This window comes from Alosa sapidissima, chromosome 9 (genome assembly GCF_018492685.1).
Source record: "Alosa sapidissima isolate fAloSap1 chromosome 9, fAloSap1.pri, whole genome shotgun sequence".
Classification (NCBI taxonomy): Eukaryota; Metazoa; Chordata; class Actinopteri; order Clupeiformes; family Clupeidae; genus Alosa; species Alosa sapidissima.
Window position 1 is genome coordinate 28,875,074 of NC_055965.1, and position 26,756 is coordinate 28,901,829.

The 26,756-nt window shown below is 41.2% G+C and overlaps 3 protein-coding genes and 1 long non-coding RNA gene across 33 annotated transcripts in view; 1 reads left to right on the forward strand and 3 right to left on the reverse strand.

The window, feature by feature from the left end:
* On the forward strand, nt 1-22,533 carry LOC121719404 (NACHT, LRR and PYD domains-containing protein 12-like). 2 transcript variants are annotated; one of them, XM_042104995.1, is made up of 11 exons: nt 3,123-3,242; nt 3,485-3,616; nt 14,995-16,786; nt 16,917-17,090; nt 17,547-17,726; nt 19,078-19,251; nt 19,582-19,737; nt 20,948-21,121; nt 21,208-21,381; nt 21,523-21,569; nt 21,785-22,531. In XM_042104995.1, the coding sequence occupies exons 3-11, from the start codon at nt 15,048-15,050 to the stop codon at nt 22,360-22,362; spliced, it is 3,396 nt and encodes a 1,131-aa protein (XP_041960929.1). In that variant the 5' UTR covers nt 3,123-3,242; nt 3,485-3,616; nt 14,995-15,047; the 3' UTR covers nt 22,363-22,531. The 2 variants fall into 2 exon arrangements, with proteins under 2 accessions (XP_041960930.1, XP_041960929.1); XM_042104996.1 differs by lacking the exons at nt 19,582-19,737; nt 20,948-21,121 and adding an exon at nt 1-70 and having other exon boundaries at nt 3,122-3,236; nt 21,785-22,533.
* Nucleotides 1-26,756, reverse strand: part of LOC121719407 (NACHT, LRR and PYD domains-containing protein 3-like) — an 851,137-nt gene that overhangs the window by 102,641 nt on the left and 721,740 nt on the right. The window lies entirely within an intron of this gene.
* Nucleotides 5,419-9,070, reverse strand: LOC121719682. The gene is made up of 6 exons (XR_006034287.1): nt 7,806-9,070; nt 6,916-7,032; nt 6,687-6,786; nt 6,366-6,441; nt 6,122-6,245; nt 5,419-5,694 (listed from the first exon to the last, which is right to left on the reverse strand). It is a non-coding gene; the product is annotated as an uncharacterized LOC121719682 (long non-coding RNA).
* Nucleotides 24,553-26,756, reverse strand: part of LOC121719377 (NACHT, LRR and PYD domains-containing protein 12-like) — a 732,803-nt gene continuing 730,599 nt past the window's right edge. For 4 of the 26 annotated variants that reach the window (XM_042104894.1, XM_042104893.1, XM_042104903.1 and 1 more), the window contains one exon: nt 24,568-26,283. In XM_042104894.1, the coding sequence (XP_041960828.1) occupies nt 25,628-26,283 (656 nt within the window). In that variant the 3' untranslated portion in view covers nt 24,568-25,627. Of the gene's footprint in view, nt 26,284-26,756 lie in introns of all 26 variants that reach the window. The other 22 variants (XM_042104904.1, XM_042104892.1, XM_042104911.1 and 19 more) reach the window with 10 other exon arrangements.

A 26,756-nucleotide genomic window follows, 5' to 3' on the forward strand; every position in this document is an offset into this window, starting at 1 on the left:
GGGGGCTTATATAACCTCACAGACCTCCCACCACAGATCAGTCCATGGCCCAGACCCAGAAGAGGAAGAGGTATGTTTCCTGTTTTTCACTGCATGTACACTTCTGTTTTTGGAGAGAGAGAGAGAGATTGAGAGAAAGAGAGAGAGAGAAGGGGAGAAAGCACCAAATGTAAACTTCTGTTTTTGGAGAGAGAGGGAGGGGGAAAGAACTGAATGTAAACTTCAGTTTTTGGAAAGAGAGGGGGAGGGGTAGCCTAGAAACCCTAGCGGCGGCAAATTAATTTGCTCAGCCTGTATGTCTAGTATCAAACCATAGGGATTTCTATTGGCTGACGCCGTGGACTTCATCCAATCACAGCGCTCTATTTTGTTAGAGAGTCTTAAGGCGGGCTTAACAGGATAACGACAGTCCTGTGACAGTGAACAACAAGGAAGGTGGCTATGGCTAGTGATGGGGACGAGACCGCCTATGCCGAGTCCGAGTCAAGACCGAGTCTTTGAAGGGTCGAGACCGAGTCGAGACCGAGTCCGTTGGTTTTCAAATACAGTCGAGTCCGAGTCAAGACCGAGTCTTTGAGGAAGCAAGTCCGAGTCGAGACCGAGTCCTTTAGGAGTCGAGACTGAGTCGAGACCGAGTCGAGACCAAGACCATAAAAACATGTCAGTTTTCATATGATTTAATATCATCCCAATTAATAATCAACAGTTAGGCCCAGGCTTGGAATTTCACCATTTTAGGGGCAAGGCCACTTGGCCTTCAGTTGGGCATATTTGGTGGGGGGCACAAAGGCCACATGTCAGGGCACCAAGGCCAAAGTTAACTATACAGTAGTAGGCTATAAAAATAATCAAAGTTGTATTTAGCCTATTCACAGCAGTAGACCTGAATCACTGTATGAAACATTACAAAAACATGAAACGTGACATATTACATAGAAAATCATCTGATCATCTAATATTTAGATGTCTAGGCTATATTTAATATTTATATTTATTTTATATTTGGCCTGTTATGGAATCATGTATTGAACAATTTAAGCACAGCTCAGCTTTAAGAAACTGATGCAACCTTGATGCATGCTTAGCATTTGTTGATCATTAAGACTCCTTTCACAAACTCTTACTCAGCTGTATATCCTCTGATTTTAATATTTACCTATATCTAGGCAATATTTGTAACATTTATTTTGTATTTGGCCTGTTATGAAATCATGAAGAACGATTTAAACACATTTTGAAACCTAAAGACCAAAGTTGGAGACATGAATGTAGACCTTGCTGCAGATTACATTTTTAATTTAACCGGAATACTCTGGAACGGCTTACTGTACAGGGGACTGCTTTACACCTTTGTGTTCGGTAAGGTCTGCTGTTTATTCTGATATATGGTTTGTCGCGAACCGTTCGCGAACGCGAACCGTTCACCACAGCAATTAGCGGCTAACATTGTTTAAAAGCTGAGAAAAAGTTCTTTCATGTGATGTGATACATGTGCCTGTGTGATGAGTAGGCTTAGCGATTGCGAGTATTTCAACTGAGAAGAATGGGTGAATTTGGACGCACTTTCTGTCTTGCCATGCGCTGTCATTTTCTCCAATGTGTAAAACTGAATTAGTTTGCGCTGTGATGCTAAGATTATTTTGACAGGCTATAGGCTAAATAAAAATCGCTATTAAACGGACGCAAAGCAGAATATTGAAAGAAGGGGGCACCAAGGCCAACAAGGGGCAAAGACGGCCGCCGTGAAATTTCATTTTGATTTTTTGATATGAACATAAACATTTTTTTGATATGAACATAAAAAATGCGTTGGTCTCGAGGACTCGGTCTGAAATTACGAGTCCTTCTCCTCCCACTGTGGTCCGAGACCGAGTCAAGACCGAGTCTTTGAAGGAACAAGTCCGAGTCGAGTCCGAGAAAGCAGAAATCGGTCTCGAGACCGGACTCGAGTCCGAGACCGGACTCGAGTACTACATCACTGGCTATGGCTAACGAAGAGCGGTTGTTTGAATCGGCGTTGGCGTCAACTTTGGAGGAGTTGGACTTGTGCTTTTCTTTGAAAGTTGAGCAACACAATGCACTTAAGTAATTCCTTTTGAAGAAGGATGTATTTGCCGTTTTGCCGACCGGATACGGATATGGTCGTAGCGCTGGCCTATTGCATGCCTAGGCAGTTTGAAAGACAATTCTCTGCCCGCCCCTTGGATTAAGCGAGGTGAATGGTTCGATTCCAGACTATACATTTCAATGATATAGGATGGCCCGCCAGGCTAGGGGAGGGGAAGAACTGAACTAAACTTCTGTTTTTGAAGTGAGAGAGAGAGCACAAAGGGAGACATTATGAACAAGTGATGTGTTTAGTGTGTTTAGTATGTCATTGAATCAGGAGCTGTCATAGCTCACTGATGCATTTTAGTGCAGGGAAACCACAAGTCTGGGTGTGTGCCAGAAAGGAAGACTTGACAGGAAGAGAGATATTCAGAGAGGACCAAATACTTCCTTTTCTCATTCCTCTTTGCTTCAGTTACTACTGTACACACTCAAACTATAATCACTAAGAGATTCTCTCTCCCCCTTCTCCAACTATAATCACTAAGAGATTCTCTCTCCCCCTTCTCCAACTATAATCACTAAGAGACTATATCTCTCTCTGCCCCTTCTCAAACTATAATCACTAAGAGATTCTCTCTCCCCCTTCTCAAACTATAATCACTAAGACACTATCTCTCTTTCCCCCTTCTCCTACTATAATCACTACACTAAGAGACTCTATATATCTCCCCCCTCATCTTGGGCTGTCCTGAGTGCTAATCGTGTTACAGCATAGGGGGACAGGATGACAGAGAGAGAGAGAAGGGGTGACATGATAAAGGATTATTATTATTATTACTATTATTATTATTATTATTATTGTGCACTATGGACTAGTTCTATAGAACTTCATTAAGAAACAAGGGCTAAGAAACAAACAGTGAAGCATGTTCCCTTTATTTGTTATTATTATTTGTATTTATGTTTATTTATGTTTTGTATTATTGTTATTATTGTTACTTGTCCCCTGTACCCACCTGTCCATCTTGTGTTCAGTATCAGGTCACTCCTCTGTCCATCTTGTGTTCAGTATCAGGTCACTCCTCTGGGTCGCCTAACTCACATGATGTTGGGGAAACTGTGGAATTGGGTTCAGGGAACCACCCAGAACCAAAGTCCAGACACGGGTCAGGCGTTTAGCTTTGGCAACTGTCCATATATGTTTCTCCTACATGTAGATTATTATTATTATTGTTATTATTATTATTATATCCAAGAGTTCTATATAAAACATTTAATGAAGAAAACATTGCATAAGACAGAGTGCTAACAAATTCTAAATGTCTTTCTCATCATTCTACCCCCTCTTTCTCTCTCTCTCTCTCTTTCTCTCTCTCTCTCTCTCACACGCACACACACACACACACACACACACACACACACACACACACAGGAAATGACCAGCAGCAGCAGCATGTAGTAAATGCTACAATCACAGCCCAGACTGGAGCTCGGGTCATCGCTCCTACAATAACACACTGTAACATCCAAAGCCTGTCTTTCACGGAGGAGTCCAAAGGTCCAGGTAGGTCAGCCGTTGTTACAGCATCTACCTAAACTACTAGTACGGTGTCTTGTGTAATCCCGCTGGATTTTCTTGTAAAAATTGATTTTTTTTGCATATTTTGTATAGAGTCTAAGGAACAATATTTTTTTTGTCTTCAAATTTTCACAATCCATTTTAACACTTAAATTACATCATCATTTATATAATGCATAATTAAGACTGGGACTACTATCACTTGGGGGTCAAATGTGAGAAAACACTGGTTACGAGGGTATTCTGCCTAATTTTTGGGTGCTGATTCTGAATATCATATTTACTTAGCTGATTTTTTAGTTTTAAACCTGCTAATTAGCATTTACGGCCTAAAACTGGCCTCCATAGGCAACATAGAATGGGTGAATAGGGTAAAAAATTTAACTTAATTTAATTTAATTTAACTTTACTAGTTGATTATTCATGTAGAGACAATATTTATTTGCATTACAAGTTTTCTGAAAATATATGTTTATGCATGTAATTTAACAATATCTCATTAATTATGCACTAATTTGCATACATTTCAATTACAGACATCTGAATATTGGATAGTTAACATTGAATGTAGTCATGTTCAGGTTTGCCTTCAGAACTTTTTCTGGATTCAGTGTCAGACACCAAACAGGACGAGGACCACAAAAGCGTCACGTTCAAAAGTTTATTTAAGGGTTGGGGGTTAAGGGGGTTCCGGGGGGGGTACAGGAGTTCCAAGAGTCTGCGTGTGTGTGTTCCCCCAGTAGCCAAACAGCGATGGCAGGAGCTGGATGATCCAGGAAGTCCTGGGGGAAGCACACACACAACAGCAATTGAAACGAAGCAGCAGTACAGTCAAGGACTAGGCGGTATTCGTAGAAGAGGGACGGAAGGCAGGTCAAGATTACCGGGGCTGGAGAACACAGAAGTAGTCGAGCGGGTCTGGGATCACAGGCAAAGAGTCAGAGGCGTTTTCCAAATCAGGCAGGTAACTGGTGCTGGTTGCAGACGATCTGACAAGTGTGGACTGAAAAGCAAGGCTTTATATACAGGACATGATGAGTGGTGAATGCAGTGCAGCTGGTAGGTTAACGAGGGTGAGGCAGAGCAGAGCAGGAACAGGTGGAGGTCATCAGACTTCAATCAGCACGTGTTACCAGGCAGAGAGAGAGCTCATGACATTCAGAGCCTTAAAAGAATGCCTTCACTGGGTGAAAAGGCTCTGAATCAGGGAATATTCATAGTGATATATTTCCTGATATGTGTAATATCAGGAAATATATTGATTGATATGCTCCTGATATTTTAGTGCCAATTGCCATATCAGGAGCATATCAAAAGTCCTGAATGGGACTGCGACGACATGCAAGATATCCAGACTTCATATTCTCACCTGATATGATCCATGTTTCAAGTATTAGCTACTTATATGACCCCGGACACCACTTGTTCTTGTTCCCATATACCCCCTGATATGTCAAACATGGGACTACGCATATACAGCCCATATACTGCCAGATACAGCTAATTTTGCAGGCATTTATGTGTATGCCTTTATTTGCTTTTCGATAGGCTTTATGCCTTTATTTTTCAAATTAATCATGTGATTTATATATGGTGATTTATGTAATGGTTTTAAATGTGAGATAGTACATAACCATCACTGAGCTTATTGTGCATCTTTAACTTAAATAATATTTCACATTAATTTTACATACACTTAATTACATTATTTACTTACACCTGCTAAATCCCAATGACTTATTTTACTTTAACATGAAAATTCATATACTGTACGACAGGCAATAACATTTGTTACATGGCCTTTATTGTATTTATCAATCAATATTCAAATCAACATGGCTTTCTCGCCTGCAGTAGGGGGCTTACGCAGTGACACTCGCCCCCTTTCAATGACCTGCCTCGAGTGAGAACAGAGACTTCTGCTTGACCACAGTGGTTTAAACAGTCCATGGTCTGGGCGTGCAACGTCCTTTAAAACATTTTGGGCCCTTGTCCGTACTCTTCTGGTATAGATGGTAGGGAGAGGTGCTCTGATGGTCCCTTTGGCAGTAAAAGTCAGGTGTCTGTAAAAAGAGAAAGAAAGTATATGTTACAATTGACCCTGTCCGTGAACATAATTAACTCAGCTTGTGTGACAAATAAAAGCAAACCCACAATAGCAGCCTAGACGTCAGGTGCAATAGTTAGAAGTAATGGAGATATGTATTACAGTTGTGCTCATAAGTTTATATAACCTTAGCATACACATACATTTAAAAAGCATCTGATCTTAATGCCTTAATAAAAAAAAAAGAGAAAATCCAACCTTTAAGGAACACTTATTTATTTACGATACATTATTCATTCACAAAGAAAATTGCTGTCATTAAAGGTTGGATTTTTCCTAATTTTTTTAATTAAGGCATTAAGATCAATTTCCAAAAGTATCATACCTATCAAAAAGTGATAGGTATGATACTTTCCATACCAAAATTTCCAAAAGTATCATACCTAATTGCAACACTGTCTGCTGAAGCTCTTTCTTGCTTCAACCACCTTTCTGATGCATAGATCCTCCCCCATCTGACGTGCAGTGCCAGCCTCTGGCTCCAGGCTGGGACTTGCTGGATGGCACCTAAAAAAAAATAAAACATCAATTGCTATACATTATGTTATTGTTGATTTAAGATAAAAATCAAACATTAAAAAATAAGTTGGTAAGTCAATCAGGTGTTCAAACAAAAATGATAATTACCTTATGAAGGCATCCTTGCCACCATCACCATCAATGTTAATTATTGGTATCAGTTTATTTGTCAGGGTTTCAGTTTCTGTAAATAGAAAATAAGATTTAACTAAATTATGATTATGCTCAGTTTGGCATATATTCAACACATTATTTACATTACCACCAACATAATGGTAAACATGGCTAAACTTCAAAATTCAAGACTATTATTAAAAACGACAATAATGATGATTAGTTCCTGTATTAATGCATTACATTGCACATTTGTCAAACAAATTAGAGTGTGCACAGTGACATAGCCCTCATTCAAAACACACAAACACTTACAGCATGTTGAGGGCAGCAGCCATGGCTTCCAAACATAGTCAAGTAGCATGTAGTAGTAGCAGGACAGACCGACTTTGCCCTGGTCTGTTGATGGAGCCCACTACAGTCATAACAACAGACACGTGAAAAAAGGGGATAAACTAAACACAGCAACAGACACAAATACATGCACACACATTATAATGTTATTTGCTATTCTACGTGTGTGTGTCTGTCTGTCTTTCTCTACCTGGTGAGTGAACTCTCTTGCGGGATTGAAACTTCTTTTGTATGGAAGTGGCACACATTTGGAATATTCCAGAATGCACTCAGTGTTCTCAGGGAAGCAGTCCTCAGAACTCACTGCCTGCAAACAGAGAACAGAGGGAAATTAAGATGAATAAATTGCAAAATAAGCTTACACATAACGTGAAAAGACTATCACTGAAGCACTAATGCCCTCACATGCATCTTAAATAAACACATGCCTTGGCACAAGTCAGGTACAACCAAATAAGGGCTATGAAATGAATAACATTTTGCCTAATGCTACCCATACATCAGAAACCTTTGACAAGATTTGGCTTTCAAGCTTTACTCAAAAGACTACAATCTTTCAATAATCTTACCCAAATCTGGTCAAGTCTTCTGGTGTAAGGATGGCTTAATATAACACTATACGTTACCCTTCACAAACTAAAGATCCCTTCACTTGTCAGCATCATATTGAGGTATGTCAACCCCCTGTTCACGTTAGCCTGCATAGTCATTAGCAGCCACTATAAATGTAGCTTCTAGAAGTTATAGCTAGGTTAGCTAACCTACTCGTACCTGATAGCCTTGGCCATTTCATTCAAACTAAAACTTTACATCCATAACGAAATCTCAGACAGACCTATTGTTGAATATGATATTACTACCATTCCAGATATTCCACACAATGGTAAAGTTAGTTATTGGAAAAGTTAACATTAACAGCTAGCAGCTAACGTTAGCGATGTTAGCTCGCAAGCTAGCAAACATTAGCTGATTCTAACATGACGGTTAACAAACGGTTTTGGTTAACATTAATGCTAAAAACAGTATTTTCCTAATTAATTCCAGTTTTCAATTGACATACAAAAGTACTGTAGTTCTTACCTTGGATATGATGACGGCAGAGTTTGTACAGCTTGCAGTCAGATGCATGACAGTAAAGTGACGGTTGAAGTCACCACCAAGGAGTTCGTTGAAAAGTCAGTCAGGGGTGGGGGATGGGTATGCTGTGTGTGCGCATGCGCTTATCGAGAGGCAAAGCATAAGAAATCGTGGAAATTATTAGGCCTGCATATTTTAGTTACATTAAAATGACTACCAAACTGATTTTGTAGAAGTGTCAAAACATAGTAGCCAAGTGGGCTATTACTACTATTCTGATTATTAACATTATTGGTTCTCATATAGTTTGACGTCAGTTTCATTTGAAGCCTTGTTCCTTAATTAAATCAACATTGGTTTATCAGTCACCCACGTTTTATAGACAAGTTACAACATGATTGATCCATTGTGTTGGCCCACAAGGAAGCTTGTAATGTTAAAATAGTATGAAATTATAGATGCTCAACTTTAACAAGTTTAGTAAGCCTTTCTTATGTGTTATGGTTTGTAGCATATAGTATGTATTTATTTTCATTATAGGCTATTGATTGAATTGTTGTTTATTATTGCTATTCTTCTTAATGTAGGCCTACTTCAAATTGTTTAGGCTACTGTTAAATTTAACTTTGTATTGTTGTTATGTGGCAACTCCAGCTGAACCGAATTCGTTTTGGCAGACAGCATTGGGGACAAGGGGAAAGCAGATAATTTAAAATGTGGACTTTATTCCTCCAACAGATCTCATGCATATTATACATAAAAAGTAGGCTAGACCTACAGACTATAGCAACTATAAAATCTCAAAGATATCATTGAAATTGAACCATAACCAAAATAATTAGGTAAGTAGGCTAGCCTTGACCTGAAAAAGGTAGTCTTTATAAATAGTCTATTTTTGAATGTCCCGAAATTAGATAGAAATCAAACAGCAAATAGCCTATCAGTGATGTTTTATGGTACGTTTTGGGCGTAGGGCATGCGTGACTTAATTAGGCAGATCTTGGGCCTAGGCTATCTAATATGATAGCCTAAGCCTATCCAAGGGTGGAGACCTACCCAAAGATATCCAGAAATGGTGTGTGTGACTTGTGATTTGGGTATGCATACCCCTGATATCTCATTGGCATATCAGGAGTCAAAATAAATCAATATTTTCACTGATTCTTAAAAACTCAGGATATGATCAAAGATGCTCCTGATATGCTGCATGTCATAAAAAATATCCGGTCAGTATATCCCCTGATTCAGAGCCTTTTCACCCAGTGCTTGTTCAAGCACCAGTCCTAGGTTATGCCGATTTCAGTCGTCCCTTTATCTTATGCATGCCATGAAGGATTGGGGGCAGTTCTGTCACAGGAGAAGGATGGGTTACAGCGACCAATAGCCTTTGCTTGCGGCCAAGTGAGAGGAACATGTCAAATTATAGTGCCATGAAACTCAAACTCCTTGCAGTCAAGTGCACAATCACAGAAAAAAAATGGCAAGTATCTCCTGGGCAACACGTTCACCGTGTACACTGACAACAATCCCCTCCAATACCTGCAGTCAGCGAAACTGGGCGCTCTGGAACATTGCTGGGTTTCTCAGCTTGCCCTCTTTATTACAACATCAAATATTGTCCTGGGACAGCTAATTGCTATCCCTGGTTGAACCAAAAGAGACCTGAAAGTCCTGCAAGGGACTGATCCCTGTATTTCCAGATACCTGTGGTTTTGGTGACAGGGACGACCACATACCCGTTAAGACAAGTGGAGTGAACCAAGGGAAGTCTGCAGTTGATAAAGCAGTGGTCCCAGCTACAGGAAGTGGATGGGACCTTGTACCGAGCGATCCAGGCTCCTCCTTCCAGGGATCCAGTGCTGCAGCTTTTACTGCCAAAGGTGTTGCGAGTCGAAGCGCTCACTAGCCTACACAACAACCACGGCCATCTGGGGGTGGACAGGACCACAGATCTGATATGACAGGGGTGCTACTGGCCCTAGATGTGGCATGAGGTGTAAATGTGGTGTTCTGAGTGTGAGCACTGTGTGGTTGCTAAAGCAAGACAACCCAAGCCAGAACCTTCTTGGGAAATATGTTAGCCACTAAGCCTTTGTAGATAATCTCCATTGACTTTACTCTCTTGGATTGGGCTAGCACAGGATGTCACAAATGTTTTTTCAAAGTTTACCCAGGCCTTTCCCACCCCTGATCAGAGAGCTTCCACCGTAGCTAAGATTCTAACTGAGAGATGGTTCTATGTGTATGGTATTCCAAGGAGAATCCACTCTGTTCGGGGCGCAGCTTTGAGGGGGAGCTGTTGAAGCACCTGTGACACCTACAGTACAAAGACTAGAACCACCACTTATCATCCAGAGGGGAATGGTCAATGTGAACGTTTCAACAGGACACTTCATGACTTGCTCAGGACCTTACCCCCTGAAAAGAAGCGTAAATGGCCCCAGTTGCTCCCTCAGCTCCTGTTCGCCTATAATACCACCGTGTACCAGTCCACACAGCACTCCCCATACGAGCTGATGTTCGGTCAGAAGCCACAGTTATCAGTCGACCACCTACTTGGAAATACTGGAGGTGACCACAGGGACAGTCCACCGACTGATTGGGTGGTGCAACATCAAGAGTACCTGACTTCTGTCTATGCTAGTGCTAGGAGACACTTAGAAGATGCTGCGGCATATCGTAGGCATGGTGGTCCTAACACTGTAGTCCTCTTCAAAGTGGTTGTATGCACATCCCACCTCACTGAGGCCAGGTGCAGGACAAAAAAGCTTATCAAGGAAAGAAGAGTAGTTATCCGCACACTGCAATCATAACACATAACGCAACGTTTCGACCCACCATGGTCATCATCAGGCCTGATGAAGACCCTGGTTGGTCGAAACGTTGCATTATGTTTTTAACTCAATAAATTTAGTTCTTCTGGGAGATTGCAGTGTGCGGTCCTGACACTGTACCCAACCACATGGCACTCTAGTGTTTTTCTAGTGGGCAGTGGTAGTGTAGTGGTTAAGGAGCTGGGCTAGTGTGCAGTAGCCTGAAAGTTGTCGGTTCAATTCCCGGCTTTCACTGTTATGCCCTTGAGCAAGGCACTTAACCCCAAGTTGCTCCGGGGACAATGAGATCCCTTGTAATATAGCTGACATACAGTATGTAAGTGACTTTGGTCAAGAAGTGTCTGCTAAATGTAATTTATACTCTTTTGCAAGAACCATTTCACGGTTGCCACAAAATCCAGGATACATGGGTGTCTACCAAGTATGAAATTGTGGAGTGTCTTGATGGAATTGGCACACACTATAAGATCAGGCTGTATGGGGAAGAGGGCCCCCTTAAGACGTTCCACTCATAATACTGCCGGACAGCATTCAAACCCCTTCCACCTCCCACAGTCTGTTTCACATGGGTTCTCTGAGATGTAGCAGAAGTAAATATTCTCCCCATCCCCTTCAGGCCTTGGCAGTAGATAGGTACTGTATGCTACCAGGAGGGTGAACTTTAAAGCCAGGTGTGTATGTGGAAAGGCTGACCTGCAGCGCTGGCGCACACGCCCACCCGTGGGTGGTGATCATATACGTAGCTTCCTGTCTGGGAGAACACATCCGGTCATTTGATATTTTTGCCGCATGGGTGTTTGTGGTTGTTGTTGGAAGAACATGGCTTTATTCTTAATTCTAAGACTTCATTGCTTCTCTTGCACGCCCGGCCTGTTGGTTGTGGATAACCCGTTGCTTTTAAAGAGAGCAAATGCACATGGTTTAGTGTCTGAGCAATGTTTTCCCTTGAGTTATTTGTTTTTTGTATTAGTTCAGGCTTTGAGAGGGCCATCTGTGGTTTGTCTGTTTGTTTGTACCTTATTTTCTTTTGTTTGTTAATTTTGCCTACTGTTACTCAACTACCCATGCCTATGACACCTAGTGGTGTACTGTGTTGCCTGTACTACTATAGATTATTTTCAAGGCAAATTTATCTTAAGGTAGATAATGGAATGATATTGCAGGTCAAGGAAAGCATCAAGAAAAGCAAAGATTAAGAAATCGTTTTTGACAGACAACAAGGGTGGAGGTGTTTTTACACTTTTCAGACACTCAAAGTTTGAAAACTATGGATATTGTTTTAGAACCAACAACCTTTCTACATTATCTGGGGGTTTTGTGTGCAAAAAGTGGAATTAATTGTCAAAAAATTAGAAGAAAATGTGAAAATCACTTTTCAGACTAGATATAATCGCTTATTTTAAAACATACAGAAAAAAACACTAAAGATGGATCGTGAAAATTTGAAGACAAACAAAATCTTGTGCCTTAGACTCTATTAGCAAAATACAGCGGGGAAAATAAATATTGAACACGTCAATTTTTTTTTTCAGTAAGTATACTTCCAGTGAGGCTATTTGCATGAAATGTTCACCATACATTAGTATTAACTTAGGTAATCCACACATATAAAAAAATCCAAACATTAATGTTCAAAAGTAGAGTTATGAGTAAAAAAGTGGAATGCCACAGGAAAAAAGTATTGAACACGCCTACTGAAATTTCTTAAATACTTTGTAGAAAAACCCTTTATTTGTAATGAGAGGTTCAAGGCATTTCCTCTATGGCGAAGCTAATCAGTCGCAGTATTCAGGTGTGATTTTGGCCCATTCTTTTAAACAGATAGTCTTTTAATATTAAAGATTCCAGGGGTCCCTCTTGTAAATCCTGATCTTTAGGTAACTTCCAAAACTGTTCAATTGGATTTAAGTCAGGGCCTGAATTTCCTTTCTCTGAAACCAGTTGAGAGTTTCCTTTGCTGAATGCTTTGGATCATTGTCCTGCTGGAAGGTCTAGCCATGTCTCATCCTCATTGTTCTGGTGGATGGCTCCATTCATCATTTCTTCAACTGTATGAAGTCTGCCAGTACCATGAGATGAAAAACAGCCCCACACCGTGATGCCTCCACCTCCAAACTTCACTGTTGGTATGGTATTTTTAGGGTGATGCACAGTGACATTTCTCCTCCTCCTTTTCTCTGTAACAATTGAACCTGCTGCCTCCAAGTCTTTCTGGAGTGGTCCTTGGCTCTTGGGCTACACTTCTGACTATCCTTCTGACTTCCTGGTCAGAAATCTTGTAAGGAGATCCTGTGCATGGCCGATTGACGATGCAGTGATGTTCCTTCCACTTGCAGATAATGGCTCCAATACTGCTTACTGGATGATTCTGAAGTTTTGAAATGCATCTGTAACCAGTTCCATTGATACTGTATGTTTTGCAACAATAATGTTGCAAAGGTCATGGAAGAGCTCTTTGCTTTTACCCATCATGACATGTTTCTTGTGTGACAACTTGGTAACGAAAAACCTTTTTATAGCTCATCAATATGTACTAACCCAGCTTACATTAATTTGCACAGATAGGAGGGATAATTACTCTCTAACTATCTATAGATTCCAGCTTGTTCCTTGCCATTCCTTGCCTTTGTGTACTGTTTTTTCTTAGTGTGTTCAATACTTTTTCCCTGTGCCATTCCACTTTTTTACTCATAACTCTACTTAGGGACATTAATGTTTGGATTTTTTAATATGTCTGGATTACTTAAGTTAATACTAATGTCTGTAGAAAATGTTATGCGAATAGCCTCTCTGGAAGTATACTTACTGAAAAAAATGTTGACGTGTTCAATACTTATTTTCTCCGCTGTATGCAAAAAAATAAATGTTTACATGAAAATCCAGCGGGACCCTATTTTCCAAACACAGCATACTGTACTATACCTTCCTACCTCCATATCTGCCTCAAACATCTGAGAGACTAAGAAAAAGCTATTTCCCTCAGGTCATTAGACTCCTCAACATGGTCAACTCTTATTAATACCATGGACTCCATCCCATTTTAATAACATTATTATTATTATTATTATTATTATTATTATTATTATTATTATTATTATTCATGTCACTTTATTATTCTATTATTTTGAATTATTTATTATTAACTTCTGCTTTTAATCTTATCTGTTTACTTAGAGTATATCTACTTTACACAGTCATGAAGCTAACCAGACTTACATTTCACTGCTTGTGATATACTAATATAACTATGTATGTGATGAATAAATCTCTCTGAACTCTGTGAACTGAACTCTGAACATGTTGGATAAAATCCAATACCTTCTACATGAACAATATACATACTGTAGTGATGTCACCCGGTACATCAGTCACATAAGCAGAAGCTTGTGCTGATCTTAATAGCAGGTTTATTGCAGAACCTAAATGGCTACAGACCACGCCGTAAAACTGCTGTTCTTCCTTAATCAGAGCGACAACTTAAAGTAACAATTCTGATTACCTGGCGCCCCTGCCCCCCCGCTACTCTCCAAGCCTGGTAGAGCTCGGTAATTACTAGCACACACTAAGACCAAGAACATCATGTGCACATCAATAACACCCAGCTTGTTACAATATGACCAATGATTTTATGCACATTTTTCATTTATTTAGTAAGGTCCAGGTAGGTTGGCTGTATCTACCTAAATTACCTACTTACCTCTATAGCTGCCTCAAGACTCTTAGACAGCATGCAATACCTTGTATTATATATTTTAATTTATTTAGTGACATTAATTAGCACAGATGGCCAGGCCCATTCAGATAATTCAATGGCTGATAATGAAGTTTTGATAGTGATAGTGAAGTTTTTAAGTTTTTATAGTGAAGGACATTAATTTCGAACGGTGGGGTGTATGGCTAGACACCAAATAGGCCTTGCAATACTCCTGAATGAGACATTTTCTATTATTTTAATAACACTCATTTTGTTTTAATAACACTCATTTTTGTTTCACTTATAGATGCTGGCAATAGATAACACATGTCAAATGATTCATCCACTCCAAAGACAACTATCAGAACACATCCGTTGTATTGCATTTAAAGGCCCTCAGACTAAAGTAGATCAGTCGCTGGAGAAGGTGGAAGTTGTGGAGTGTGTTTTTTTTCTGCTTCACCCCACCCCTCCAACACACACACACACACACACACACACACACACTAACTGACAAGAAATCTTTCTGCAGAAAAACATGAATCACCGCTAATCAGTCAGTAAATGTTGCTTTCTTAATTCTGACAGGACACATCCAGATATGTAATTCAACTGTGTGAGATGTTTAAGTTATTTACATTAAAAATGTGTTAATGTGTTTCAGCTAATCTAGACCCTGGAACTGTGCAGAGAGTCTTGACGAGTCACAAGGACAGGATGCTGGATGACTTTGACTGTATATTTGAAGGACTACAACAGAGAGGAAGTAAAACTCCACTTAACAAGATCTACACACAGCTCTACATCATCGAAGGAGAGAGTGACGATGTGAACAATGAGCATGAAGTGTGGCATACCAATAAGATGTCCAGAAAAACAGATGACACGCCCATCGATTGTAATGACATCTTCAAAGCTTTACTCGGACAAAAGAGGCGCATCAGGACCGTGATGACCAAGGGCATTGCTGGCATTGGAAAGACGGTGTCCGTGCAGAAGTTCATTCTCGACTGGGCAGACGGAAAAGCTAACCAGGAAGTCCACCTGCTCCTTTTGCTTCCTCTCAGAGAGCTGAACTTGCTCAAAAATAATATCAGTCTTCACAATCTCCTGCTGAAGTTCTACCCAGAGCTGAAGCCACTGAGGGAAACACTGTACGACGACCTACAGGTGGTCTTCATCCTTGATGGCATGGATGAAAGCACACTTCCACTGAACTTCCAGAGTGACTTTGTGAGTGATGTTACAGAGACTACGACATTAGACGTGCTGGTCACCAACCTCATCAAGGGAAACCTGCTCCGTAGCGCCCGTATATGGATGACCTCGCGCCCTGCAGCCGCTGGTCAAATCCCATCTGAGTACGTTGACCGCATCACAGAAGTGCACGGGTTTAAAAAGGAACAGAGGGAGGAGTACTTCATGAAGAGGATTGATGATCAGGATCGAGCTCAGCAAATCTTTAGTCACATTAAGACCAAACAGAGCCTCTACATCATGTGCCACATACCAGTTTTCTGTTACATTGCAGCAACTGTTCTGCTGGAAATGTTGGGTGAATATGACAGTGCGGATATTCCCTCAACTCTTACAGAAATGTACATTTACTTTCTGATTATACAGCTTGACAAGAAAAAACGAAAATATGATGGTGTGAAACCAGACAAAAGGAACATCCTGGAGGCAAATCGGGTAACCATCTTAAGGTTGTCTGAACTGGCTTTTAGAAATCTTGAAAATGGCACTGTACTGTTTGATGAAGATGTCCTGAAGTCACGTGGCATGGAAACAGCTTCTCTGCAGTCTGGCCTGTGTACGGAAATTCTCAGAGAAGAACCCAAGTTTGTGTTGAAGCCATTCTACTGCTTTGTGCATCTGAGCCTTCAGGAGTTCTTGGCTGCTTTATTTGTTTTTGTCTCTTTCATGAATGAGGACATGGCAGCACTGGAATCTTTTCTCAAAGTAAAACCCAAAAAGGTTTTCCTCTACCTCTTGCTGAAGAAAGCTGTAGAAAAGTCTCTGCAGAGCAAAAACGGACATTGGGATCTTTTCTTGCGTTTCCTTCTGGGCATCTCGCTCGAGTCCAGTCAGAAACTCCTTGAAGGCCTGCTGACACGCCCATTATCAGAGAACAGGAAGGAGAACCTCAAAAGCCTGGAATTAATTACCAAACACTTAAAAGGCGTGGGAGGAAAAAACATCTCCCCTGATCGATTCATCAACCTCATCAACTGCCTTTCTGAGATGAAGGACCACTCACTGCAGAACGACCTGCAGAGTTTCATCTATGAGAAACAACAAGAAGCAGAACTCTCACCAGCCCACTGTTCCGCCTTAGCAGACGCCCTCCTGAAGTCCGAGGATGTTTTGGACGAGTTTGACATTGGCAAATACAACACAACAGATGACGGAGAGCAGAGACTTGTCCCAGTTGTGAAATGGTGCAGAAAAGCTCGGCAAGTAGCAAATAAGCCAAAAAACACAAAACATCGAGCAAATGTGCCATGTCTATGCATGTGGTCAAAGGTGCTACAATCACACAGCTGCTGCTTTTCTTCATTTTATGTATTTTCTTTGTTTCTGCAGTCTTACATGTTGCAATCTGAATGAGCAGTCTTGTGAGATTGTGGCCTCAGTCTTGCAGTCAGCATCATCATACTTGAAGGAGCTGTACCTGGATTCTAGCACCATGCCAGACTCAGGCCTGAAGGCTGTCTGTGGCTCCCTAACAAACTCCAGCTGTATGCTTGAGAGGCTAAGGTAAGCATTATGTTCTCTATTCTCAACATGGCGACCACTTCTGGTTTGTGAATTAAAAAATGACACCTATGACACCTCAACTATTTTAGCTATGAGCCAGCTGGTAGTTTATAGGAGCATTCAATCAATCCAGCTGTTGTCAACTTCAGACCATTCTATCTAGCTCATCAGAATAGTTCTGAGACATTTTCAATACATAAGCGCACATGGTATTGTATCACCAAGTGCAGCCGATAGGCTGTGCTTTATCTACTACTAATTTCACTACTAAATCTTATTTTTAGACCCATGTAAAAACCTATTTTTCAAACCTGATGTCCTAATGCCAACCAAAAATCAACATCTACTGTCTCAGTCTTCATCTCAGGCATCACATTTGTTGATTGTTTGAAGTTCTGACTTATGATGCATGTGACATGAACGACCATTAAACCTCCTGTTTTGATCATCCTGCAGTCTTGCTGGCTGCAGTCGTACCGAAAACAACATGTTTGAAAACCTCGGATCCTCTCTTCAGTCCATGAGAGATTCCCGGCTGGTGGATCTGGATCTGAGTTGCTGTTCCTGCAATGTTAAAGCCATGAGGGATCTCACCGCAAGCCTGATGAATCCGCACTGTAAAGTCAAGAGATTGAGGTGAAAGTTTTTAACTGTGTATTTACTGTACAGAAAACCTTTTATTTTAAAATATTTTTGTCTTTCCTTTAAAGGCATCCTATGTAAGTTTTTTTTTTTTACCTTTTAGTTTTTTTGCCCAACGGCCCACCATAATAGGTCGGCAGACACTCTCACAATTTCATACACAATCCTGACAGAACCCTCATATGCATATCTATAGACCCCTTCACAGTTCACGTCACAGAAAAGGTGTATGCATGTCGGGGTCAGAAAACTTTCCATCCCATTGAATTGTGTGTGTGTGTGTGTGAATTGACTGAAACGTCAACGAAACGCCAAGAAAGATGCCCACTTATGCTACTTTTTTGCATGTATACACACTGGGCGTGTGAACCAGATGGCCTTATATAGTGGGCCAATGAATCTCTGGCCACTTCCTAACGTCGTCTACCCATTCTGTTATCAGCTCAGGATCAGGGAAACAATTGCCATTAGCTAATGATAATTTATTTAGGTACGGTCTGCGGTCCTTTGGTAACAATGACAGCACATACCTTCATAGCTCAACATGCAGGTCTATTAGCTGCTCCATTTTTCTGACCCTGCGCTGCGCTGTTTACAAGTATTGAATTGGGCTATTGGAGCACTGCAGTTTGCTCTCTGACTTATTGTTGATCAGAGGTGGTTACACAGTCTCCATGATCAAGTATATACAAGCAATTGTCAAATTAGAGGTTCTGTTAGAATTCAACAAATTATTCAACAAATTCAAACTAAAGCACCAAACAATTAGTCCACTGTAACTGTAAGAGCTAGGTTACCCACTGATTGTAATAACTATAATCTCTAATCTCAATTAGCCCGCTGTAACTTTAAGAGCTAGGTTACCCACAGATTGTAGTAACTATAATCTCTAATATCCTGTCCATTACCGCTATTCTGGCATTATCTTTTACATACGCTTCATTTATCCATTTTGATGCACTCACAGGCTTTTGGGTGGGTGGGAGACCAGTAATACAAGTGTGCCAACATGACAAAAACGCATATTTACCGGTACATTTATATTTAGCAGACCAAAATGACTTACGTCAACCACATTACATTGTCCTTGGAGCAATTTGGGGTTAAGTGCCTTGCTCAAGGGCACAACTGTGGAAGCCGTCAATTGAACCCACAACATTCGGGCTACTGTATGCTATCCCAGCTCCTTAACCACTACGCTACCACCGCTGCGCATACACACTGGGTGTGTTTGGATCAGGTTGCCTGATTGTATTGTAATTCAAGTGTACCAACCATGACAATCATTAATTACAGCAAACATATTGCATTTGTTGTTTGCTAAGAGTGATGTCCCTCCCCACAGCCTGAGAAAGTGCAGCCTTTCTTCAAGTCACTGTGAGGATTTGGCCTCCATTCTCTGCTCCTCGACCTCAAGCCTGAAGGAGCTGGACCTGAGAGACAACGACCTGCAGGACCCAGGAGTGGAGCTGCTCTCCTCTGGACTACAGAGCTCACAGTGCACACTGGAGATACTGAGGTACACACACACACACACACACACACACACACACACACACACACACACACACACACACACACCACACACACAACCTCACACACAACCTCACACACACACACACACACACACACACACACACACACACACACACACAAACACAAACACAAACACACACACACACACACACACACAGACACACACACACACACACACACACACACACATGCACAGACAAATAATACAATCATGAAAACATTCCTGCTGGTGCCAGTTGTGAATCTGCTCTGAGAATCTTCTGTTTGCTACTATTATTACTATTATACTGAAAAGATCATGTTGCCTTTTCAGACTGTCAGCCTCCAAACTCACCTTGGCGTCCTGGAGGTGTTTGACATCAGTCTTCCATGGGGAACTGGACCTGAGTGAGAGCAGGCTGCTGATGTCAGAGCTGGAGCAGCTGTCGGCAGCAATGAGGAGCCCAGACTGCAGAGTGAACACACTCAGGTGTGTCCGTGCGTTATGGCACATAAACAATACTAATGGGGAATTTAAAATAGCGGTATATAATGGTAATGTGGTGGTGGTGTTGATTTGAAATGATCTTAGAAATATGTTTTCTCTGTCAGTCTGAGATAGTTGTCCACCGTGAGGTGTGATGAACTGGAAAAGTGCAGGAAGCAAACAATCAGTTCATCTTTCCCTTGTTTCTGACCCAACAGGAAGTCCATATCAGCAATCAATCTGACTTTCCCTTGTTTCTGACCCAACAGGAAGTCCATATCAGCAATCAATCTGACTTTCCCTTGTTTCTGACCCTTTCCCAAATCTTTCATCAGCATTATTATGAACTGTCCGTATAACTCACTTGTAAGGAATATATTATCATTTTAAACATATATTCATTTTAGACATAAATATGAAAGGTGTTAAATTATTGTGCTATAGGGATTTGTAAACAGTCAAGCCTATTTCACATTACACAGTATGACGTGAGCCAAAATTGACTTGTGGCTGTGGAAAACGTGCCTCATAATGTAACGGGATCCATAAAGACGCTCCCTCATGATACAACAGGCCACAGAGTCCAATCAACAAACCAAGTCTAAAATTACACAACATGATGCAAAATACAACAACAATTGGTTGGTGGGAGATATATTATAACTTCCTCACACAAGAAACGTATTTAGTAAGGGATAATATATTGTCCACCGGTCATTATCAGAAAATAAGTTCTGACAGGGTGAACAGGACTCCGACACAGAGCTGAGGGATCTTGCTTCGTCCTGAAGGGACTTATTTTCCAATAATGAACGGCAGACAATCTATTGTCCTACTCATTATATGACGAGTGAAGAACCTTCACACAATGGGTCTTTTAAAATTATTTTGGTTCAGTTATGTGGCTTCCGCTGAGAAAACAAATAGTTTGACACTTAAATAGAACTAGGCTATTACTTGCTGACTTACATTTAATGTTCGATTGCGATAAGCGAACCAACTACTCACTGAATGATATGAAAGACATGAATCAGAAGCAGAAACCCATTGCCATGGACAGCAGTCATTATACAATTTGCAGCAGTTATAATACAAATATAAGAGACCTCTGAACGTTTGGAAGGCCCATTCATGTGAATGGAACTTTCTACAGCACTCTGAAGAGCTGTGTAATAATGACTATTATCCTCTTTCTTTCCTCGTGTGTGTCCAGGCTGAAGCAGTGCTTTCTGAAGGATGAACACTGTAAGGTTTTGGCTTCAGTCCTCAGTTCAGATGGGTCCCACCTGAAGGAGCTGGACCTGAGTGACAACGACCTGCAGGACTCAGGAGTGGAGCTGCTCTCCTCTGGACTGCAGAGCTCACAATGCACACTGGAGATACTGAGGTACACACACACACACACACACACACACACACACACACACAGAGGGTGAGCAATAGATACACAAAATAACATATTTTCTCCTCTAGGTTGTCATTCTGTGGTGTGACTGAAAATGGCTGTGAGCTTCTGGCTTCTGCCCTGAGTGCAAACCCCTCCTACCTGAGAGAGCTGGACCTGAGCTACAATCACCCAGGAGAGACTGGAGTCAAGCTGCTCTCTGAGAGAAAGGATGACCAAGACTGCAAACTGGACACATTCATGTAGGTGGTCTGCAAAGTGTGACTGTGGATATATGACTACTGGAGTAATGTCTGTATTATTTACCCAGTATTGTTACTGCTGTGGATATATATGACTATATGACTGAATTGGCTGTCCTGTTCGCACTTCATGTCCTACAGTGTTGATCATGATGCAGAGTGTTGGCTCAAGTCGGGACTGAAGAAATGTAAGCACTGAGACACACACACAAACATTGAGCATTCGTGAACGTTATTATTACCACCAGTATTATTAAATGTATTTAGTAGAAATTTATTTAATAATAAAAATTATTATTAATTTAACTAAATTTATTTAGTATTTTAGTAAAACAGTGGCAAATGTGTAACCAATGCAAAAATAATTAAGACTTGTTTGTCGCCACTCTTCCCGGTTGTGTAGATGCCTGTGAGCTCACTCTGGACCCCAACACAGCCCACCGTGAGATTTCCCTCTCCAAGGATCATCAGAAGCTGACTGTCTGTGAACAGAACTATCCCGACCACCCGGACAGGTTTAGGAAATATGAACAGGTGCTGTGTCGAGAGGGCCTGACTGGACGCTGCTACTGGGAGGCAGAATGGGACTCGGCAATGATGTATGTAGGAGCGGCGTACAGGAAACAAGGAATAAAAGAGAGAGACTGTCGTCTGGGATTCAACGACACATCCTGGGGCCTGCTGTGTCATCATTCATCTCTTTTTCTCAACTCTTTATATCGCCACAGCTACACTGCCAGCCATGACCGTAAGGCCTCGCCCAAAGTTTCACTTACATTTAACTGCAACAGAGTAGGAGTGTTTCTGGACTGGTCGGCCGGCACTCTGTCCTTCTACAGCGTCTCCTCTGACACACTCACCCACCTGCACACATTCCACCACAGATTCACGGAACCCCTCTGTCCAGGGTTTGGCTTAGATGTGCCTGGGATATCACACATAATAGGCAATAACGATTCCATTTCCCTCTGTCGGGTTTGACAGTGTTTCATGTACTGCTGCCATCTATGGGGAAAATGAAGAACAGCAGGTTCTGGATTCTGCTCTCCCAAACATTTGTGAAGACAACAAAAATATATCCTGAGTATATCATAAACAGCAAAGAAAAGTGATTGATAATGACTGACTGACTATTATTGTGTTACATGCTTCAAATGTAAAGCACTTTGAGCTGCATTCTGTGTATGAAAGGTGCTATACAAATAAAGCTTTATTATTATTATTATTATTATAAACTAAACCAAATGCAGAACAGGCACTCATACAGTGCCGATATAAATCATTCACCACCCTTGGATATTTTCCTTTTTATTGCTTTAATAAATTGATTTTTGGTTAATTTAATTTGGCCTTTTTGTACAATAATTTGCAAAAAACAAAGTAATATTTGAATGATAAATATATAATATAGAATAAGGGTTTGCATAAATGCTCACAATATTAGCCTTACCATATTGTGTCACATGATTTTAATGTTAACCTAATGTGTGTGTGTGTATGTGTTAAATGTGCTAATGAAAAAGTCACTGTCAAAGTGAACTTTATTGTCAATCAACAATGCAACAGTAATTGTGGTAATGCCGGGGTACTGCAAGTAATCTGAGGTATAAGAGGATGGATGGTTGGGCTGTTCTGGTGATCTTCTCTGCTGCCCTCACCACTCTCTGTACGGCCCTCTGGTCAGCAACAGATCAATTGTCATACCAGACTGAGAGGTTGCTGGTTAGGATGCTCTCAATGGCACCCACCCAACATGACCTGGTGTATGGTCTGTGTCTCACACACACACGTGGGTGTGTGTGTGAGTGTGTGTGTTCAGGAGAAGATAGGCGTCATGACCAGAGTGGAGATGTTAACAAGAAGACGGGAAGATGACCAGAGGGGTGGTGTATGGCCTGTGTGTGTGTGTGTGTGTGTTTATGTGTGCAGATGTTAACAAGAAGACGGGAAGATGACCAGAGGGGTGGTGTATGGCCTGTGTGTGTGTGTGTGCAGGTATTCAAGAGAAGATGGGCATCATGAACAGAGGGGTAGTACTGTATATGGCCTGTGGGACCATGAGGCGGAGACTGAGGACGAGCTGTCTTGACGAGCTGAGGAGGAAGACTTCATGACCATCCTGTGCATGGAGGACCAGGGAGAGACTCGGTGGTGGTGGGCCTGCTGTGACAAGGACAAGGAGGGCTACATCCCATTAAACCTACTAGGTCAGTCTCTGGGCAGCTGTGGCCTACTGGTTAGTGCTTCGGACTTGTAACCGGAGGGTTGCCGGTTCGAAGCCCGACCAGTAGGCACGGCTGAAGTGCCCTTGAGCAAAGCACCTAACCCCTCACTGCTCCCCGAGCGCCGCTGTCATTGCAGGCAGCTCACTGCGCCGTGATTAGTGTGTGCTTCACCTCATTGTGTGTTCGCTGAGTGTGTTTCACTAATTCACGGATTGGGATAAATGCAGAGACCAAATTTCCCTCACGGGATCAAAAGAGTATATATACTTATACGTATACTTATAGTCTCTCTGTATGTGTGAGTTTATACAAAGAATGGAGAGATGACCTTGGTACAATCAAGTCATGTGAAGTAAATACCTACACAAAAGGTATATGTGTACACCATTTTATTTAGACTTTTGAAATAGGTAATCAAGAAAAATAAGAAAATGTAATATATCTATTTCAGATGTGAATGATATATCATATATTGTATCAGTATACAGTGTACAATCCACACATTGAATTTATAAAAACCACAACAGGCAAAATATGAAAGAAATATGAAACAAAGCAATATCAACACTTACATCATCAAAGCAGTGTTGTACAGAATGCACAAATCTATACTTCAATAGCATCATCAAAGCAGTGTTGTATAGAGTGCACAAATCTATACTCCAATAGCATCTTAGCACCAGTAGCAGTGTCCAGACTGACCCTCTACACACCTAGTCAAATCTCTGGGTGGTCAGGATACAGCTTGTGTCATACATGTCACACTGTTCCCCGCAGAGAGAGAGAGAGAGAGAGAGAGAGAGAGAGAGAGAGACGTTCTGTTTGATGTGTTTGGGTCCAGTGTGAGCTCACACAACACCTGAAGAAAGGGGGGTGGGGGGCAGAGAGGGGGAGAGGGAGAGAGAGATGATATGGGGCAGAGATAGAGAGAGGACAGAAAGGGAGAGAGGAGTTGAAAGAAAAAATGATACAAACAGGTGACAGATGGAGGGATGAAAGAGGGAAGAGAATGGGAGGAGGGGGAGTGGAATGCGATGAGGAAAATGAGAGGGGGCAGAGACAGAGGAGAAGGATAGGGGAGAGGAAGTAGAGAGAGAATGAAAAGAGGTTGGGGTCAGAGAGAGGTCATTCCTAATCTATTCTGAATCTAATGCTGTATCTATAACTGTAGTTTTAAAGCTTAAATGTTAAAATGCTTAAATGTTAATAGTTTAACTGTTATTCCATTTCCAAAAGTCGCTTTTGATAAAGCGTCCGCCAAATGAATAAATGGGTCATTCCATGACAAATCAAACAAAATCCAGGAAAATGGATGCTACACCATCTCAAATTTCCCAATCCTAATATCTAAGTAATACAATAGCATGTAATAGCTTAAGGACCTAGATATGGAAAAAAGTGCAAAAATTGTTGATATTGAAATATTTTTTGTATCCATATGGCACCGATCATTGCTTTGTCTGCCAATTCAATACTATTAATGTTGAGCTAATATTTGAGGTCTCAGCCAAAAATGCATTGTCACTGAGGCAAAACAATGATTTTGTTATTTATCTACGGTACAACATTAACATATACACGTAATCATACACATAATGCCTATACACCGGGCTACTTTCAAATAGATTTTCAAGCGCCTACTACCCCACATTCCATTTTAATCACAAAAAGTGACTGAAAAACATAACCTCCCCTAGTTTAATCCTTAAAATCTCCAAGCCCCATTACATGTGGAGAGCAAATTTTGGTTAATACAATATAATATAGTATATAGTACAACACTTAATAAAATATAGTATGTAAAGAAAATAATTATTGATACCAAATGCATACAAAAACAAGTTTATACTACCCTTAATGTCAATCTTTTTCCCCAAATCTATGGCCTTGTAGAAAATTAATGAGAATGCCGTACAAACCTTTAATGCTTCAGTCATACTGAGAACATGTTTGTCCTCCATCCTCAAAGTTTAGGCTGCCTATGAATAACACTTTTCATAATATTAATGAGCAAACATTGCTTACCAGACTATTTTATTTTTGGGCTGTAAAACTGAAGTATTTTCAAAGGTGGAAATAAAATTCTTGAGGTTTGAATAAAATCTGTGCAGTAACCACCTTTTCCGATTTGATACGGAATGACGCAAATGTAAAATCTGGCACAGGGATACTGATGACCAAACCCAAAACCCTGGACAAAGTGGCTCAGTGAATGTGGAGTGAAATGTGTGCAGGTGGGTGAGTGTATCAGAGGAGACGCTGTAGAAGGACAGAGTACCATCTGGCCAGTCCAGGTACACTCCTACTCTTCTGGAGCGGGAGGAGGGGGAAGGTATGACAGTGTGTTTATTATTGTGCCAGGCAGAGTAACTGTCAGGAGAGCAACGTAGACTCCAGGACTTTGCGTTAAGTCCCATTATGATGTCATCAGCCTCCCCTTTCCTCTTGATGCTTTTATAGGCCACAGCTATACGAGCTGCATCTCCACTCCACTCAGCCTCCCAGTAGCAGCGTCCAGACAGACTCTCTCTACACAGCACCTGATACTTCCAGTCAAATCTCTCTGGGTGGTCAGGATACAGTTGCTTCTCACTCGCACGTGTCACCTTTCTGTTCCCGTCAGAGAGAGAGAGATTTCTCCCTGCTGTGTTTGGATCCACTGTGAGCTCACAGGCATCTGCAGACAAAAAGGAGGAGAGAACATCCTCATCAGAATATGGGGAGTGACACACACACAAACACACACACACAGGGCAGAGCGAGATCATGCTAACCAGACACACAAACAAACAAACAAACAAGCAAACAAACACACACACACACACACACACACATATTACTGCGCAAAAACACAGACACACACTGTGATGGCCGGCTCTGCAGCCGCACATGTACACTGTCTTAACAGCGGTAAAGGAATTTGTGGCGAATGGATGCCAGAATAAGAGTCCTCTGGAAGGCACCACCATTGCAGATGTCATGGGGGGTGGGGAAGGAGATGATTTTGTTATTATTGATTAACTGTGACTTATTGATTGATATTGGTTATGATTATTCTTATGTAAGAAATAATATTTATTTACCTTGCTGTTATGTTAAGGTGGCCTTTGTCTTTGTGTTTGTCTTCTTGTAAATGTTGTTAGTCCTAGT